This window comes from Schistocerca nitens, chromosome 2 (assembly GCF_023898315.1).
Source record: "Schistocerca nitens isolate TAMUIC-IGC-003100 chromosome 2, iqSchNite1.1, whole genome shotgun sequence".
NCBI classification, from domain to species: Eukaryota; Metazoa; Arthropoda; class Insecta; order Orthoptera; family Acrididae; genus Schistocerca; species Schistocerca nitens.
Window position 1 is genome coordinate 771,870,571 of NC_064615.1, and position 16,917 is coordinate 771,887,487.

Here is a 16,917-nt window from a genome sequence, read left to right on the forward strand (position 1 = left end):
CAAATTGCATAATATGAGTCTCTTTGTTGTACTGTCTGCAGCTCAACATTGTTCTTGTAAGTTATGCTAAATATTAAGATAAGCAAGTTATTGTAATTGTTGCTGTTACAAATCTTCTATTTTAAAAAAAATGTCTATCAAAGAAGCTAGTCGGAGAAGGACTACTCAGGACCAGAAAATGACTTCTTGTCTTCAAGCATTTCACCTATTGTGCAAGTTGTGTGGTTGCAGTGTTGCCAAAAATGGTATGATCAAACATACCTTCTGTGGCTCAACCATGATGACCCGTACCCAGTCTACCTACCAGCTTGGTGATCCCAACAAAATATGTCAAGTTGAAAGCTATTACACACCTGAAAAGTATAAATAATTTTATGATGAACTTGATGACTGCCCAGTGTATGAAAATGAAATGACTAGTGCTTTTCCACAAAATTTAATGATTACAGTTTATGGGTTTGGAAATTACAAATTTTAAAGACCATGTAAAATTGGAAGGAGTTACTGATCATGTTCTGTGATGACTGCATTTAACGGTAATATCTGATGATACATACAATTTCTTTCATATTAACTGTGTAGTCCACCACTTCAGGGTTTCAGTGGTTTTTCTGTGTATTCTGATAGACATATACACAAAAATGAATTAATTGCATTAAAATTATAATTTTGATGCAGAAAGGGCCTCAGTCCATACTTTTTATATCAGCACCCACACTAGACTAACATTCTAAAATCAAGTAATGTTACAAAATAATATTAAGCTTATTGGTTGCTATAAAAATAAATATTTTTTAAAACTTAAGAGACGTTCTAAGAAAATTAAATTGCCATTTTCTTTCATTTTGTTCAAAAGTCACTCAAGTGGACTGAGGCCCTTTCAGTATGGGCCAATTCATCTGCCATAATGAGTTATTTATTTATTTCTGTTTAACCTTTTCAGACGGACTGCTTCCTCCTTTGCTTCTCAATCAACAGTCGAAGTTCTTTTGAGAATATTGCCTCAAAGTGGTATCCTGAGGTGCACCATCATTGCCCTAATGTGCCAATAGTTTTAGTTGGTAAGAAATCATTATACTGTATAAATTAAAATTATTTTTGCAGGCTTGTAGACTCATAACTGCACAATCTGTATCTGTATCTGTGTCAGTTGTACAAAGTTAATTCCCACTGATAAAAACTGTGCATCGTAATTGAATCAGTGGGTATGAGCAAGAAGCAATGAACCATTTTAACTTTCATTGCCAAGAAAATAAGTATCCTTTGTCTAATTATTTTACAGCAATTAAATTCAGTGATTGGTACGAGGTTCCTTGCTGGTCTTGAATTCTTTAGATCCCATTAACTAAACTTATTTCATATTTAAGTGACACTTGCTATGTTACTTCAGGAGTTTCAAATGTTTTTGCTTAAAAATATTCACTATAGAACATGTGATGCCAAAAGTAGCACAATTTTAATCTGATCTGTGCATCCAGCAGCCATCCCATAGCTTGCACTTATCTCCTTCGAGATACTTTGGCACAAGTAAAATTGACTACTCTCCTCCCTACGGCACTGTAGCCATACAGTTTAATTGTTCACTGTGTCTGCACCAACATTTTGGAATGTGTCTACCATTTCCTCCCTCTATGTCACCATGTGTAAGTCAAAATCCTTCCTGCCACCCACCCTCCGCACCTCCATAGCACACCCCACTTCCAGCGTGACACTGTAGCACCCACTAATTAACTGTTCTACGCGCCACTGTCGTAAAAGTCGGAGCTTGAAAAATCAAAACCAAATCTGTTGATTCAGTTGAACATTACATCGTTTTTATCCCCCCTACCACACATACGGTATATACAATTATGTAACTTTGCTTCCAATGTATGAAATGAACACCACTGTTATTATTTACAACCATCAAATGTGTCCCTGTGTAGTTAAAATTAGATGCACACCCCTGTAGAACTTACTTTCATGCATTTTCTAGTTTTTGAATCAGTTGAATTTCTTCACATGGATCATACATTGTAATATACAAAGTAACATGCAGTAGAGTGATTTAAACACAGTTAGAAGCACCTTTTGGAAAGACTACTTTCAACATTAGCATTAAATCATATTGTCCCTGTCTCCTGCATTCACAAAACACTGCTTTACTTTCCTGTTTCTGTACTCTAGTCTGTCAATTACTTCCATTATGGTTTCTGAAGAAATATCACCAAGCTCTTTCTTCCTTTCAGTTTTTATATTCCTGTTGCTGAGGCTCCTGTACTCATTGTTTTCCACTTACATAAATACAGACACAATCCTATAATTTGTTATGGAATTTGTTAGCTACAATGAGTTTAGGTAATTTTTTTGAATCATAAGAAACTATGGCGGTTACGGTTCAGGGACACACATCACAAACTCATACTTTGGTAGCAAAATTAATTAATACGTTCATCATATTATGTGCACTCTGTCGTGAAGGAGAGCCTTTAGGGATGCAAAAAATCCCAGTACAAATTAATAAAGTGCAGCTGTTAAACACTACATTAATAACAACTATTGTTAAACTGTTTGTACTTAAGGTGAATTTAATATAGTAATATGAATTGTGACCATCTGGCCACATATTCCAAACACCTCATCAACTGTGAAACTCTGATGGATAATCCAACTTTCCAAGAAGCACTGATTAAGCCAAGCAGAATTCAGTAGAGGGTGGTAATGTGCAGAACATATCTTTATCCTTAAGATCTTGATCAAAACCAAGATGCTAGCAGGAGGTAATAAGCTGATTTTGACTCTTACAACTCCACTGATTGAGACATTCTTATAAATGTGCTGAAAGAGTTTGGGAAATAGGAAAAGACAAGAGCATTTGTACAACAAACATTAATGAACACCTCATAAGTTAAATTCTTCAGAGTACCTCAGAGCGATTTGATATCAAAACAGGAATGCAAAAATTATGCTTAATGGTATCTTGGAGAAGTTAGGCTATCAAAACACTGAGCTTAAATTTAAATCTCTCACCTTTATGGAGAATCTAGTATTCTTCTTGCAAAAATTCTGGACACTGGGACCAAAAAACTGAAGTGCTAAAAGAAACAGCAGAGAACACAAACAAGAAGTAAAAGGAGGAGGATATTAGTGTTTAACGTCCCGTCGACAACGAGGTCATTAGAGACGGAGCGCAAGCTCGGGTGAGGGAAGGATGGGGAAGGAAATCGGCCGTGCCCTTTCAAAGGAACCATCCCGGCATTTGCCTGAAGCGATTTAGGGAAATCACGGAAAACCTAAATCAGGATGGCCGGAGACGGGATTGAACCGTCGTCCTCCCGAATGCGAGTCCAGTGTGCTAACCACTGCGCCACCTCGCTCGGTAAGAAGTAAAAGAATGCAAAAGTTCATCTAGGTGATATTTTCATCTGAAACACCAGAGAGAAGGTGGCAGTAGAGAAAGAGCCAGAATAACAGAGACAGCATTCAGACTATGCTAAAACCCTTACAAATTCAAATCCCTATCTTTTCATATCAAATTCAGACATTACAGTACATTTGAGTACACTAACTGGTGGACAAGTATGTCAGCACTACCAACGGAGATGTCCAGTTGAGCAACAAAGTGTTTAATTGTGATCTGCCGATCACCTCGAACGAGAGTGACCACATGTTCCTATATCACAGCTGTGTGCAGCTGGCCAGCAAGAGTAAGGTTGGACAGATGTGTGCGGCCTTGTTGTGATGATGACAGACACTTCACCCTATGACTCACCATGCTTTTTTTCAGTCAGATCTCCGTAGACATTCTGCAAGCACCTATGAGTATCCGCCATTATCTGGTTTTCTGCCAAAAGAAGCTCAGTGATAGCTTTCTGCTTGGACCCCCCCCCCCCCCATTAGAGACTCCATTTTGAAGGCTACATAAAACACTGCCATTATTGGAACTTCATGAAACTATAAGAGCTGAAGAGGGAATATTCCAAAATGTCACACAACAAATTCTGCATTTTTACAACTGAAATTAGCAAAGGAAAAAATGTGTTGTATTGCTTATTGAATGACTCTCATATATGATCATGTGATTGTACAATACATAAAATTTAGTACCTAAAAATCATCATTTTTATGTTCATTTGCAAATATTTTAAATGTTTTTTTTTCTCTTTGTTTTTCTTAGGCACTAAAATGGACTTGCGGAATGAAGTTGAAAACACAATATCAGTTACTGAAGCAAAGCAGATGAAGAAGAGAATCCGTGCCTATCGGTACGTGGAATGTTCAGCGAAAGACAGTGAGGGGCTTGAAGAAGTTTTCATTGAGGCAATCCATGCAGTAATGAAGAAACCTCCACCTTCCAAAAGGATTTGTGCAATATTATAGTGACTGTATGCACTAAAACAAAGAGCAATATTTGGTATCAGTGGAATGCTTGTGATTAACTTATGTATTTAAAACACAGCTCAGTGCACATCAAATGGAATCTATCATTTCACTGTGAGCTGCTCATGGACTAGTGGAAGTCATATATATAATACAGATATTTGATGTGCTATTTCACCAGCTTGCAAATGAAAGAATGCTTTCCAGTTTTCACTGATGTATTAATTAAACATTTGAATTAGATCCACACATTGACACGACTGTTGTGTGACAAATTACATAATTTTTTGGAACAAGCTGGAATGCAACTATCAGTCTAATGTGTTACAAATTACAGACATAAAAATTACCACTGTATATATAAAACATAACTTATTTAACTGAAACAATACTTTCAAAATTTTATGTGAGGAAGATACTTAAATTATGATCTGAGAGCATACTTCTCGAGTATATTTACTTTTTTATGTCCTGTGATTGACAATATATCTTCAATACTCATCAGATGTTCTCAGTAAAAAGTATGGAATATGGACCAACTTGATAGGCCATTTTCATGTGCTTTTGCTATAAAGTTATGTATATGCTGTTTCACAGAAATGTGACAAGGGAGTATACCTAGTCATAAACCAAAGGAACTGCAAGTATTCTGTGTGGAAGGGAAGATGTATTTTTGTATGAATAGTTTTAAAATCTGGGCAAATTATATGTACCTGTTATGATAAAGTCAGAAAAAAGCTGATTTCAGTTAACTAATAAAAATGTTTTAGAAACAAAAAGTTAAGATTCTCTTTTCCTCATAAGAACTTTTTGTACAAGTAATGTAAATGTGCCTTACCATATATCATATGATTCACATTACAATAGAGATAAGATTTGTGTTACTTCATTATTTTAAAGTAATACTTGTGTGAAATTGTGGTAGGTATACTCATTGCTGCTCTACCACATAACTTTATATAGTGACAACATATAAAAGTTATCTTAGTCTGTTCATTGGAACAACTCAGAAAAGTAATGCATCACTATTCTGTACATGAAATTTCAGAAGAATCCTATGTTATTTCCACAGATTTGAAATTGAGCAAGGTAATTAATGTCAAAAGTTGTTTAAAAGCTGTTTTTTCTTGTAAATGTCTAAAATCCTTTCTGTAAAGACCACCATGTAAATAAAATGTTTATATTACTTATAACTTTATTTTCTGTCATGAGTCTCTAAAATATTAAAGGAAGCATAAAAATTCTCTGAGGCAGCCAGCGAAGCAGCAGACTCACCTGCTGTGGCTGCCACCACAGCCCCCCCCCCCCTTTACACACACACACACACACACACACACACACACACACACACACACACACACACACAGTTGTTACTCGTTAAATTATTTATTCAGCCAGGATTTTCCAAACCTTCTTTACTAGTCCTGTATTTATAAATTTTTATCTGCAGTACCTAGTGAAAATAGATCCTGTCTGCTCTTATTGGGTTCCAATCTACTGTGTCAGAAATTTATACAATGCAAAACTTCAGTATATTCAATAACAATATGACTGACACATAACTAAAATTTGTGTTTGGAAATTGGTAATTACAATGTGCTTATATGTCAGACTTCCTAACAGTATCATGCTTCTGTAGGTTAAAAAAGTTTTCACAAAATGTTTCTTCAGCGTCTTCCACAAGGATTAGTAGTGGAATGATACATTCAGACCCAATGTACGAGGGATGCTTGTAGAAAGCAACCTCAATGACACTGAGATAATATCACAAACCACTGTGAAATATCCAAGGAATGTGTCAACCTCGTTATTGAACAATTACGATATGTTAAAATGCATGATGGGTACCACATCATCTCACAGATGACAAAATGTCGATTGGAATCCTGCGAGCAATGTTTGCAGTGCTACCGTGATGAAGGAGACAACTTGCTTTTGAATATCCTGACGGGGCCGAGTTATGGGTACTTCATTATGACCCAGAAGAGGAAAGACAGGGCACTGAATACCAACCTGTCGTCTCCTCCAGCAAAGTAGTTCACAACAACAATCAGCAAAAAAAATTCTTTTGCTTGTTTTCGGATGCTCAAAGAGTTTGTGTGACTGATTATCTGATACGAAGGCAATGGTAAATTCCCTTCAGTACAGACAGATGTTAAAACACCTCCGATGTCAAGTTTGTTGTGTTGTGCCAATAATCTTGCAACATGACAACACTTGTCCACACACCTTGTGCGCAACTAAAGAGGCTCTGTGAAACCTGAAGTTTGAACCAATTCCACACTCTCCTTATTCCCTGATCTTGTGCCTTGCGATTTTTACATTTTTCCTCCACTTGAGAGACCTCAAGGGGTTATCACTACACCTTGGACAATGAGCTGAGGCAACTGTCAAATCTTGGCTTCGAGGAAAGTCTAAAGAATTTTTCACTGACAGAATGAAAAACCTTGCACAATGGGAGAAATGTGTGTCTTAAGGGTGACTACGCTGAAAAATAAATTTGTGAGTTTGATGTTTAAGAATCATACTTTGTGTTGTACCTGCTCACCCTAATTGTTTTTGATCATTTTTTACAAGCATGTGTGCATTACTTTTCAACCTACCCTTGTAAGAAGCTTATATTAAAATTCCTGGATTCTAGTAGTGAGATCCTCTTTGTTCCAAGATATGAAGCATGATAGCTTACTTTCAGAAATTTGGACATAGCCTTCAATTGGATATTGTGGCAGGATCTAAGAAACCAGTTCCAAGTTGCTCAGTTAATCAAGTCACCTGCTATTTTTCTGAATTAAAACTGTCTTATTATTATGATTATTAGTTTTCACCGTACTTGTACTTTGCCCAAGTCTGATTTCATACAGATTAGGAATATATCAAATTATTCTGGTGTCTTATAAAATCAGAAATAGTTACACATAAATGGACATGAAGATAAATGCTGGTCATGCACGTCAACTACATCTCTTGCTTATAATCTATGCAGTACGTAGATTACAGCATTACTTTTTCAATTTTATGTACCTCCATAAAAATCTTCCACAAATCTGTGCAAATATGAGCCAATATCAATTTTCACAAGATCTCAGAGGGCAATGAAGGAGTCACTTATTGCATTAGTATAGGCAGAAGAGCTTACCTGGGAAATATACCTAAGCCAGAAACTGTATCAGGATTTTTGTTTGTTTGTTTTGTTTTAGGGCGCAAAAACAACTGGAGTCATATGTACCCATGTCCAAACTATAGAACACAAAAACAGAGAGGAGTTTAAAAAATAACTGAATGTCAGCCCCAATTGACATAAGAGAAGACCACTAAAAACAGGAACATGGGAAAAGGGCTACTAAAGACACCACACAGAAACAGAGGTCCAAAACTAAAAATTAAATGGCTTTAAGTAAAACGTGGTCAACAACCCGCACGTCATTTGCTAAAACAGCCGATAACTCAAGACGGCAAACCCAAGTGCGAACTTAAACGATTACAAAATGGACGTTCTGTCAGGAAGTGGCGGATGCTTAAAAACACCAGCAGTCTCATTTCATGGCAGATCAACATGACCAGCAGGCCACATAAACTGCACAGTGGCTCCACCAAGACTGAGCAAATGACAGTTTTCCTGAACCCATAGCACTAAGGGATGGGCGGTGTACAGCACACACAGACTTCGAAGGGCACTGAGAGAGTCTGAGCAGAGGACACAATTTGAAAAGTCTGTGTCGCCAGATGTACTCCAGGGCATGAAACAGGGCAAAGAGCTCTGACAGTCATCTGTGTACACAAAAGTACTATCAGGAAGGTCATGAAACTGAAGGCAATTGAGCAAGGCTGAGCAGTGCCCTTAGGAAGCGAATGAAGGCCAAGGTTAACACAAGCTGCTTCACGAAGCCAAGGTGGTGAAGGGTTCACACCCACCAGGAAAGTTCCAGGTAATACGAAATTAAGCCGCTGTAGCAAGTGCTGAAAGTGGACTCCAGGAAGTAACAGAGAAGAGGGATGCACCCCATACAGGCGATCAAAGGAATCATCGAAGGAGGTGGTATAGCATGGGTGGCCATGCATGGCAGACAAACAGCATGCATACCTGCTGAGGAGAAAATTGTGTCGGTAGGACAGTGGTAGTTCAGCAGCTTCACCATACAGACTCTCAACTGGGCTATTTTAAGAGGCACCAGTGGCCGAACGGATGCCAGGATGGTGAATAGTGTTGAGATGGCGTACCAGGGATGGACGTGCAGACACATAAACAAAGCACCCATAGTTGAGTTTCAAATGGACAAGAGACTGGTACAAACGGAGGAGGTTGATTCGATCGGCACCCTAGGAAGGACTATTGAGGACACGTAGGACATTGAGGACACGTAGTACATTGAGGGACCACGTACACTGGGCTGCCAGGTAAGACATATGGGAAGACCAAGAGTATTTCCTATTGAGCATAAACCCCAGGAATTTTGTAGTTTCAACAAATGGAAGGGCAACAGGCCCAAGATGTAAAGATGGTGCGAGGAACCAATTGTGCCGTCAGAAATTCGTAGACAGTGAAAAAATGAAAACGATTGTCGATGCTCCAGGAGTAAAGACAATCAAGACATCGCTGAAGATGCTGTTCAGTGAGACAGGTATGTGGAGAACTGCAAAAGATGGCAAAATTGTTAACAAAAATGGAGCCAGAGATGCCCGGTGGAAGACAGGCCCTTATTGGGTGAATGGTGATAGCAAAGTGGACGATGCTCAGGACCGAACTCTGAGGCACACAGTTTTCATGGATAAAGGTGTCCGACAAGGTGGAACCCACACATACCTTGAAAACTCTATAAGCGGCCACAGATGCCCCATGTGTAAAGAGCACAGAGGATACTAGTTCTCCAGCAGGTGTCGTAGGCCTTCTCCAAATTGAAAAACATGGCCACAGTCTGGAATTTCCTCAGAAAACCATTCATGACCAGGGTGGACAAAGTAGCTAGAAGGAAGGTTTTTGTCCTTGCCAGGCTTAGGTATGGGTATGACGATGGCTTCACGCCCAGGAAATGTGCCCTCAGCCCAGATGCGGTTGTACGTGTTAAGCAGAAAGTGCTTACCCCCAAGGAAAGGTGCTGCAACATCTTAATGTGGATAGCATCTGGCATCAGGATGAGCTAAGAGCATGATCTAGCTCCCTCATGGTAAAGCTGGCATTGTAGGACTCACAATTCTGAGAAGAGAAGGGTATCGCTCAAGCCTCCTCCATTCATTTCTGATGGAGGAAGGCAGGGTGATAGTGGGAAGAGCTCGAAATTTTCCACAAAATGGTGGCCCAAGGTGTTGGAGATAGCAATAGCGTCCACGATAACATCATCTGCTACTGTCATGCTGGAAACTGGTGAATGGAACTTGGTCCCAGAGAGCTGTCGGAAGTTGGCCCACACAGCAGAGGAAGGGGTGGAACTGTTAAAACAACTAGTGAATGAAATCCAGCTAGCTTTTTTGTTATCCCAAAGAATGCGACAACACTTTGCACGCATCTGTTTATAATGAATGCAGTTTGCCATGGTAGGATGATGGTTAAAAATGCTGAGAGCACATCTCAGTCCACCAAGGGACTGGGACACGGTGTGGTAAAGAGGAAGTGCAAGTAAGGGAATGTTCTGCAGCAGTAAATATAATGTTTGTGAGATACTCCACCTGGTCATCACAACTGGGGAAATCCTGTTTTTCGATGGTTGCCAGGTAGGAGTAAAGCCACCAGTCAGCCTTAGTAAGCTGGCATTTGAGTGTGGACGCAGGTGGGGTAGGAGTCAGCAAACGGATGGCACATGGAAAATGGTCGCTCGAGTATGTATCAGAAAGAATGGACCACTCAAGACAACTGGCAAGCTGGGCAGTGCAGAAGGATAGGTCCAAATGGCAACAGCCATGTGAGGAGTCAGAAAGGAATGTGGGTGCTCCAGTGTTAAGGCAGAAGAGGTTGAGTTTACTAAGAAGATAAGCCAAGAGGGCGCCTCTCTGACAGGTCCTGGGAGAGTCCCAAAAGGGATGATGCGCATTAAGGTCACCGAATAGCAGAAATGGGGGAGGTAGCTGCCCAGGAAGCTCAAGGAAGTCTGTCCTGGTGACATCGAATGGTGGAGGAACATAAATGGTAGAGTGAAAATGCAGGTGAGGAAAGAAAAGGCGAACTGTAACAGCTTGAAGATGGGTAGTCAGGGAGATGCATTGACTATGAACGTCATCCCATATGAGCAGCATGATGCCCCCATGAGATGGAATGCAGGCCTCAGGTGGAAGCTCAAAATGAACCGAGAGGAAATGTGAAAGCTCAAAGTGACCGTGAGGATGCAATTTCGTTTCCTGAATGCAGAGTACAAGGGGACACTGTGATGCTAAAAGCAGCCATAAATCCTCTTTGTGGGACCGAAGGTCGCGAATGTTCCATTGGAGGAGAGTCATGATGAGGAAGAGATGAAGGGGTGTCATTTCAGCAGCTGCTGAGTGACAACCTGTGAGGAGTCACTGCTACAGGGCACAGAAGCAGGAGGATCCTGCTCCACGGGGTCCACAGAAGCACCGGCTTGCTTGCACTGTCAGTCTGTGGAGTCCAACGCAGAAAAACAGTTGGTGGTGTGCACCAGCGACATGGAGGCCGGCCGGGCTAAGGTATCACGTGGCAACACCATCAAAAGAGGATCTTCAAGTCGGCAAAGGAGAAGACTGTTTGCCTTTGGTGGACTTCTAGTCTTTCCGGTTTGCAGAGGAAAACTTGGGTGTTGTTTGGCTGGAAGGACGTAGAAAATTTTCACAGGAGTAGTCCTTCTGTCCTTTCCAGCCTACCAGTTGTTTAGCTGGTGGTTTCGTCTCTTGAGGTGAGAGTTTGATGGCTTCTTGCGACCCTGACACTGGGCGATTTCGCAACCTCATACCTGAATTTGAGGTCGCATATCTGTATGGCCATGTCCTTCATGCAGCTAGGGGTAACAAGAACAGAACTATAGGTGTCAGATGGGAGAATGGAAGGTTTGTGGCTAGCAATAACTTGCGAGTGATTGGGTAAGGCACTTTTTCCTTTACCCGAACCTCTTGAACAACCCCACTCATCAAGATAAACAGGGCAATCCCGAGAGGAGGTGGCATGGCCACCATTGCAGTTGATACAGTGGGGAGAAGGAGGCGGACAGTCACCCCGAAGCGCATCCCTACCACAGGTTACACATTTGGCTGAGTGTCGACAAGATGTTCTAGTGTAGTTGAAATGATGACACTGGTGGAAGTGCATCGGGCTCGGAATGTATGGTCAGACTGTGATAATTTCATAGCCTGCTTTGATCTTGGACGGAAGCACCACTCTATCAAAGGTGAGAAAAGGAGTGCAGGTGGACACTAAGGAGGAATCTAACTTTTTCATCACCTGATGGACAGCAATGACACCCTGACCAGAGAGATAAAATTTGATTTCGGCCTTGGTCAGACTGTCGAATAGCTTAGTGTAAATAACACTACGGAAAGAATTGAGAGTTCTATGGGCCTCAACACGAACAAGGTAGCCATGGAGAAGTGAGGTGGCAAGCAGTAGTTGTGCTTGAGAATCAGTAGTCTCCAAAAGCAAAGTGCCATTCCGTAAATGATGGCAGCATTTCACAGGGCCGGCAATTGCATCAACACCTTTCTGAATAATAAATGGAATTATCATGGCAATTTTAGGTGAGGGGCACTCAACACCATGGTCATCAGCACCCTGATGAAAAGTCAGCATGCCAATGTCATGGGTCAGGACAAATGCTGTCCCTATATGTGGAGAAGTTTGTACTGCATTAAAGTCTACCTCCCCCCTTCACCACCAATTTAGGGATGACGCCTACCAGTTCACAAAATGTCACGACTCTTGTAACACTGGACTCAGTATTGGCGAGGGTGCTGGGCTGCCCTAGCATCAGTACGTAAGACACACATTGCCAAAACATGCAGAAATGAAATTGGCACACCACACACCTCACCGAGTGGTGGGTTCTCCCATTGGAGGAGGAAGCCATGTTTTGAAGGGCTATGTCTAATGTGCAACCTGGTAAGCAGAACCTCCTTGCAGCAGTGACACTGACGTAAAGTCTGCCATGCTTGTGTGGTCGATTTGAGTGACCGCAGTTTGTTTTCTGTCCCCTTCAACCATTCAGTCTTCCACTGACACATGATGCACGGGAGAAAATGAGATAATGGCATGAAACAATGTACAACACCATCCCAACATGCTTCCTTGGCCGCTGTGTCATCTATGTCATTTCCCTGTATCCCAATGTGGCCAGATATCCAGCAAAAGATCACTTCCTTGTCGTGGTGTTGCAGCTGCTGTATGGAGTCATGGATGAGCTGAATCAACTGGTCTGCTGGATACATTTGGTGAAGTGCTTGTAATGCACTAATCGAGTTGGAACAGACAAGAAACCTTTTACGGTGATGTCTGTGAATCCTCTCCAGTGCTATCATAATGCAATATAACTCCACATCATAATTTGTAAATTCTTCCAGAGGAAGCACTTTGGAAACCCTATCAGGGAAAACAGCGGAACAAGCAAGAAAATTCTCTTGCTGGGATCTCTCTGTACAACCAATGAGAAAACTGTGGTAAATACTCAAAATGGAAGAAAACAAATTTGCAAAAATGTAATCTGGAGTGCAAGTTTCCTTGTACCAAGCCAAGCTTAAAATCACTTTGGGCCTCTGAACACACGAAGGCAGCTATTCAGAGGTCTGACAGATCCAGATCGTTGAGACAGACGTGTCCCGAATAGCCTGGTCCCACAGGGCCGATTCCTGAACAACTTGTCATAGTTGGATTGGACCACTGTACTAAATGCCAATGCCATAAGTGACACTGAGATTTTCAGTGCTGTTGAGCCAATAGGATATGTCGCTGAATCCAGAGTGATGGATCACCAGCCTCTGCAGACAGACTCTGAATGGAGCTGGTCCAAAAGGTTCCACTCGATATCTGAATGCCCTCATGGTGGGCAGCATCTAATACCTTGAGGTAGGAGATACGTGCTGACCATGCTACCATAATCTAAATGCCTCATAAAACTGCAGGGGGTGGGATCTTTTAGCTCCCCATGCTTTTCCACTAAAGCATTTCAAAACATTCAATGACCGGAAGCCCATTGCTAGTAGGTCTTTCAAGTGTCAGATCTAAGTTAATTTCAAGACAAATAATAAACTCAAAAAGTGCACAGTTTCCTGAAAACATAAAATATTGTCCTCCACAGTGAGCACTGGTTGGTTAAAACTTCGATGAGCACAGTTAAAGCTGACACATGCAGTCTTCTCTGGTAATAACTGAAAACTAGCTGTCTTGGCCCAGGTTTCCAGCCTCCTGATGGTCAGGTGCAGTTGCGTTGCTATCATTATAAGATCGGAGGCAGAGTAGAAGATTGTGAAGTTATCCACAAACAAAGAGCATTTGACAGGGCTCCTTACTGTGGAGGAAAATGCCATTGATAGTAATGGTGAACAATGTGATGCTGAGTACACTGCCTTGGGGGACCCCATTCTCTAGAACAGAGCAGTCAGACAAGGCACAAAGCATCAACATGATATTGAAAGCACCATTCCTCGAGGAAGGATGGATAAGATGTGGCAGACATCCACATAGTCCCCACTCATGAAGTTGGCGGAGGATGTTATACCTCCAAGTAATGTCATATGCTTTTATGAGGTCAAAAAACACAGCAACCAAATGGTTTTAGCATAAGGACTCCTGTGTCAGTCTCCAGTAGAATTAAGTTGTCAAGGGTGGAACGCTAGTGCCTTAAACCACACTGGAGCAGTTCAGGTGATGTCGGGATTCGAGCGGCCAGATGAGGCATAGGTTGACCCTGTGTTCAAGTCTTAGCCATACAACTGGTAAGAGCTACACTGCGCTAACTGTTAGGAGCACTACAGTTCTTGCCTGGTTTCCATAATGGAATTAATATTGCCTCCTTTCAAGTTGTGGGGTACTATCCATCAAACCAGATCTGATTGAAACAAGAGAGGAGCTGTCCTTTCACTTCAGAGCACAGATGATGGAGCACAGCATAATGAATTTCACCATGTCCTAGAGCAGTGTCTCTGGTTGTGGACAGAGCTGATTTCAGTTTCCACATGGAGAACGGAAGGTTGTAGAATTCATTACGTAAGAAGAAATGCAGATTCCTCATCTACCCAGTCCTACAGAACCCCTCAAATGCAGGAGGTTGTCTGGATGATGCAGTAACTGTAAACAACTGTTCAGCTAAAATCTGAGCCATGTCTTTAGGCACGTCCACCAAGACCCCATTTCTTGACAAGGCACTAAGGGGACATGTACTGCCCTAGCCTGAAATCCATCTTATTGATTCCCAAACTTAGGCAGTGGAAGTAGACTGATTATTGGAAGTCATGAATTCCTTCTGTTCATTTATCACTTGCTTTGCATGTGCTCTCGCAGAAGGTTTTCTGTAGGTTGGATGGCATTTGAAGTTCCGTAGAGCTGTTCATCTAGTTCTGATTGCCAATTGACAGTCGTCATTCCACCAATTCATCTGAGGATGGACTCTGAGGCAGCCCATTGGATCTCACCCTCTCAAGTGCACAATTCTTTTGTTCAAAAATAGCCTGTCGACTGTACAGTAACCAATTTGCCCTTTGAATTATACATTTTCATGGTCTCCTGTCGACCACTGTCTGAGTTGGCAGATGGATCCACACTGGGAAGTTTTCACTAGAATGTAAATCTGTAGCCACTTCCCATTGAAGAGAGTCTGCAAGAGCTGGGGAACAAATGCAAAGGTCAATGGCTGAAAAAGACACTGTAGCTGTGGAAAAGTGTGTCATCTGACCAGAGTTCAAAAGGCAAATATTCTCTGAGCGGACAAGTTGTTCAATAATTCGATCCCTGGAGCAAGTCATAGCTGAGCCCCACAGCACACTGTGTGCTTTGAACTCCCCCACAAGGAGGAATGGGCCTGGAAGAGTTCTGTCAGTGCATCTGCATCCACAGGATCACGAGATGGAAGACAACAAATGCACTGTGATGTTAAATGGTGCTAGAAATTTCACGGCAATTGCTTATAAGGCCATGGTAAGAGGGCATGACAGGAGTGGCATCTGTTCTCAATGAAAACAGCCACTCCACTTTTGGCCCTGTCTCCAATAATATCATCCTTCCTGTTGGGGTGGTAACCCCTTAATGCAGGTATGTCAGTGACTTATAAAATGAGTTTCTTGTAAGCAGATGCAAAATAGTTTCTCCTGGACCAGAAGCTGTAATTCTTGTAAATGTCACCAGTATCCATTTAAACTCCACTACAACATAGAAGCCCCTGTGGGAGCCACTGAATAGCAATGGTTAATCTTGTCTTTCTCCCTTGGGCAAGGTGATTTACTTGGGAAGTTGGGGGGAACTTAGCCAGTGCCCAGCTTTCGGGTTCCTCCAATTGGAAATTCATATCCTCAAGACTAAAGCCCCATCTGAGAAGGAGAGAGATTGTAGATCTGAAGATTTAACTGCCACTTTCTTTTACTTTGAACTACTTTTCAGACTTTTTCCTTACTTATGGGAGGAGTTGGTTGCTTGGGTTGAGGGGACAGCTTAGTAGGCTTCTGATGGTGGGCAGCTTAGGTTGTAAGCCCATTGCCGACGGCTTCCAAATGATTTCTGATTCGAGTATAGCATTTCTTCCATAGGTACAGTGACAACTGCATGTGCTCTGTGGCCTGAATGTGTGGTGGTATCACACTTGGCAATTGGCTTCTTAATAGCTGATGCAAAGAAGTACCAAAAGGCGGATGTTGCATAGCCACGATTTCCACACGTGGCCCTCCCATTACATCCCATAGGCGTTCTGCACTTACACGACACCCACATTTTTCCATTCTTCACATTGACTCCACACCATTAGATCGGAGCACGTAACCAGGTGTTTATAAAAGTTAAGGGTGTTATGCAACTCGGTCTCAACTGGGTAGTCACCTAAGGGCTTTCATCCTTAGACACTTGGTTTGAATTAGTAGTTTCAACTGGAAGAGTTCCATTATGATGTCGTTTGACACATTTTAGGAAGCCTGCAATACCCTCCCATGTCTTGTGAATATAGAAGGGGAGACCTTCTCAAAGGTTCCCCCTGTTCTCTCGGAAGTGTTATGGGATACTAATGCCCTGTTACTATGATTCTGAGACTTCTTCTCGGGAGGACTCACCAACCAAGCTCCCTCTGATGAGTGTCTGTAGGTACTACCTGATGGTACTCCTGTCCTGTCAAGTGTAGTTGTTAGATGAGACCATTCCATAGGGATCCCAAGAGACATTAGGGGAACAGACATCGAGCCAGGCAGAGCCCTGCATGCTTTATACAACTGGAGGGGGGCGGGGGATGCAGGTGCCCCAGAGGCTGCTCTCTAGACACTGTTTTACCTCAACAGAACAGCCATTCACCTCATAAGCGCGTAGCATACTTTGAGCCGTCCAGGCGGCGAAGCCAAGGCCTCCACTCTCTGAAACACACAAAATTCCACCACCGCATAACATGGTGGTCACTGCAGCATGTTTGGATATTATGGTAACAGAGGGCTGGCGGC

The 16,917-nt window shown here is 41.9% G+C and overlaps 1 protein-coding gene across 4 annotated transcripts in view; it reads left to right on the forward strand.

Moving 5' to 3' along the window:
• LOC126237019 (ras-like GTP-binding protein RhoL) overlaps nt 1-5,529 on the forward strand; it is a 342,104-nt gene extending 336,575 nt beyond the window's left edge. For all 4 annotated transcript variants that reach the window (XM_049946758.1, XM_049946757.1, XM_049946755.1 and 1 more), the window contains 2 exons: nt 944-1,061; nt 4,157-5,529. In XM_049946758.1, the coding sequence (XP_049802715.1) occupies nt 944-1,061; nt 4,157-4,359 (321 nt within the window). In that variant the 3' untranslated portion in view covers nt 4,360-5,529. The remainder of the gene's footprint in view (nt 1-943; nt 1,062-4,156) is intronic.
• The last annotated feature ends 11,388 nt before the right edge of the window (nt 5,530-16,917 follow it).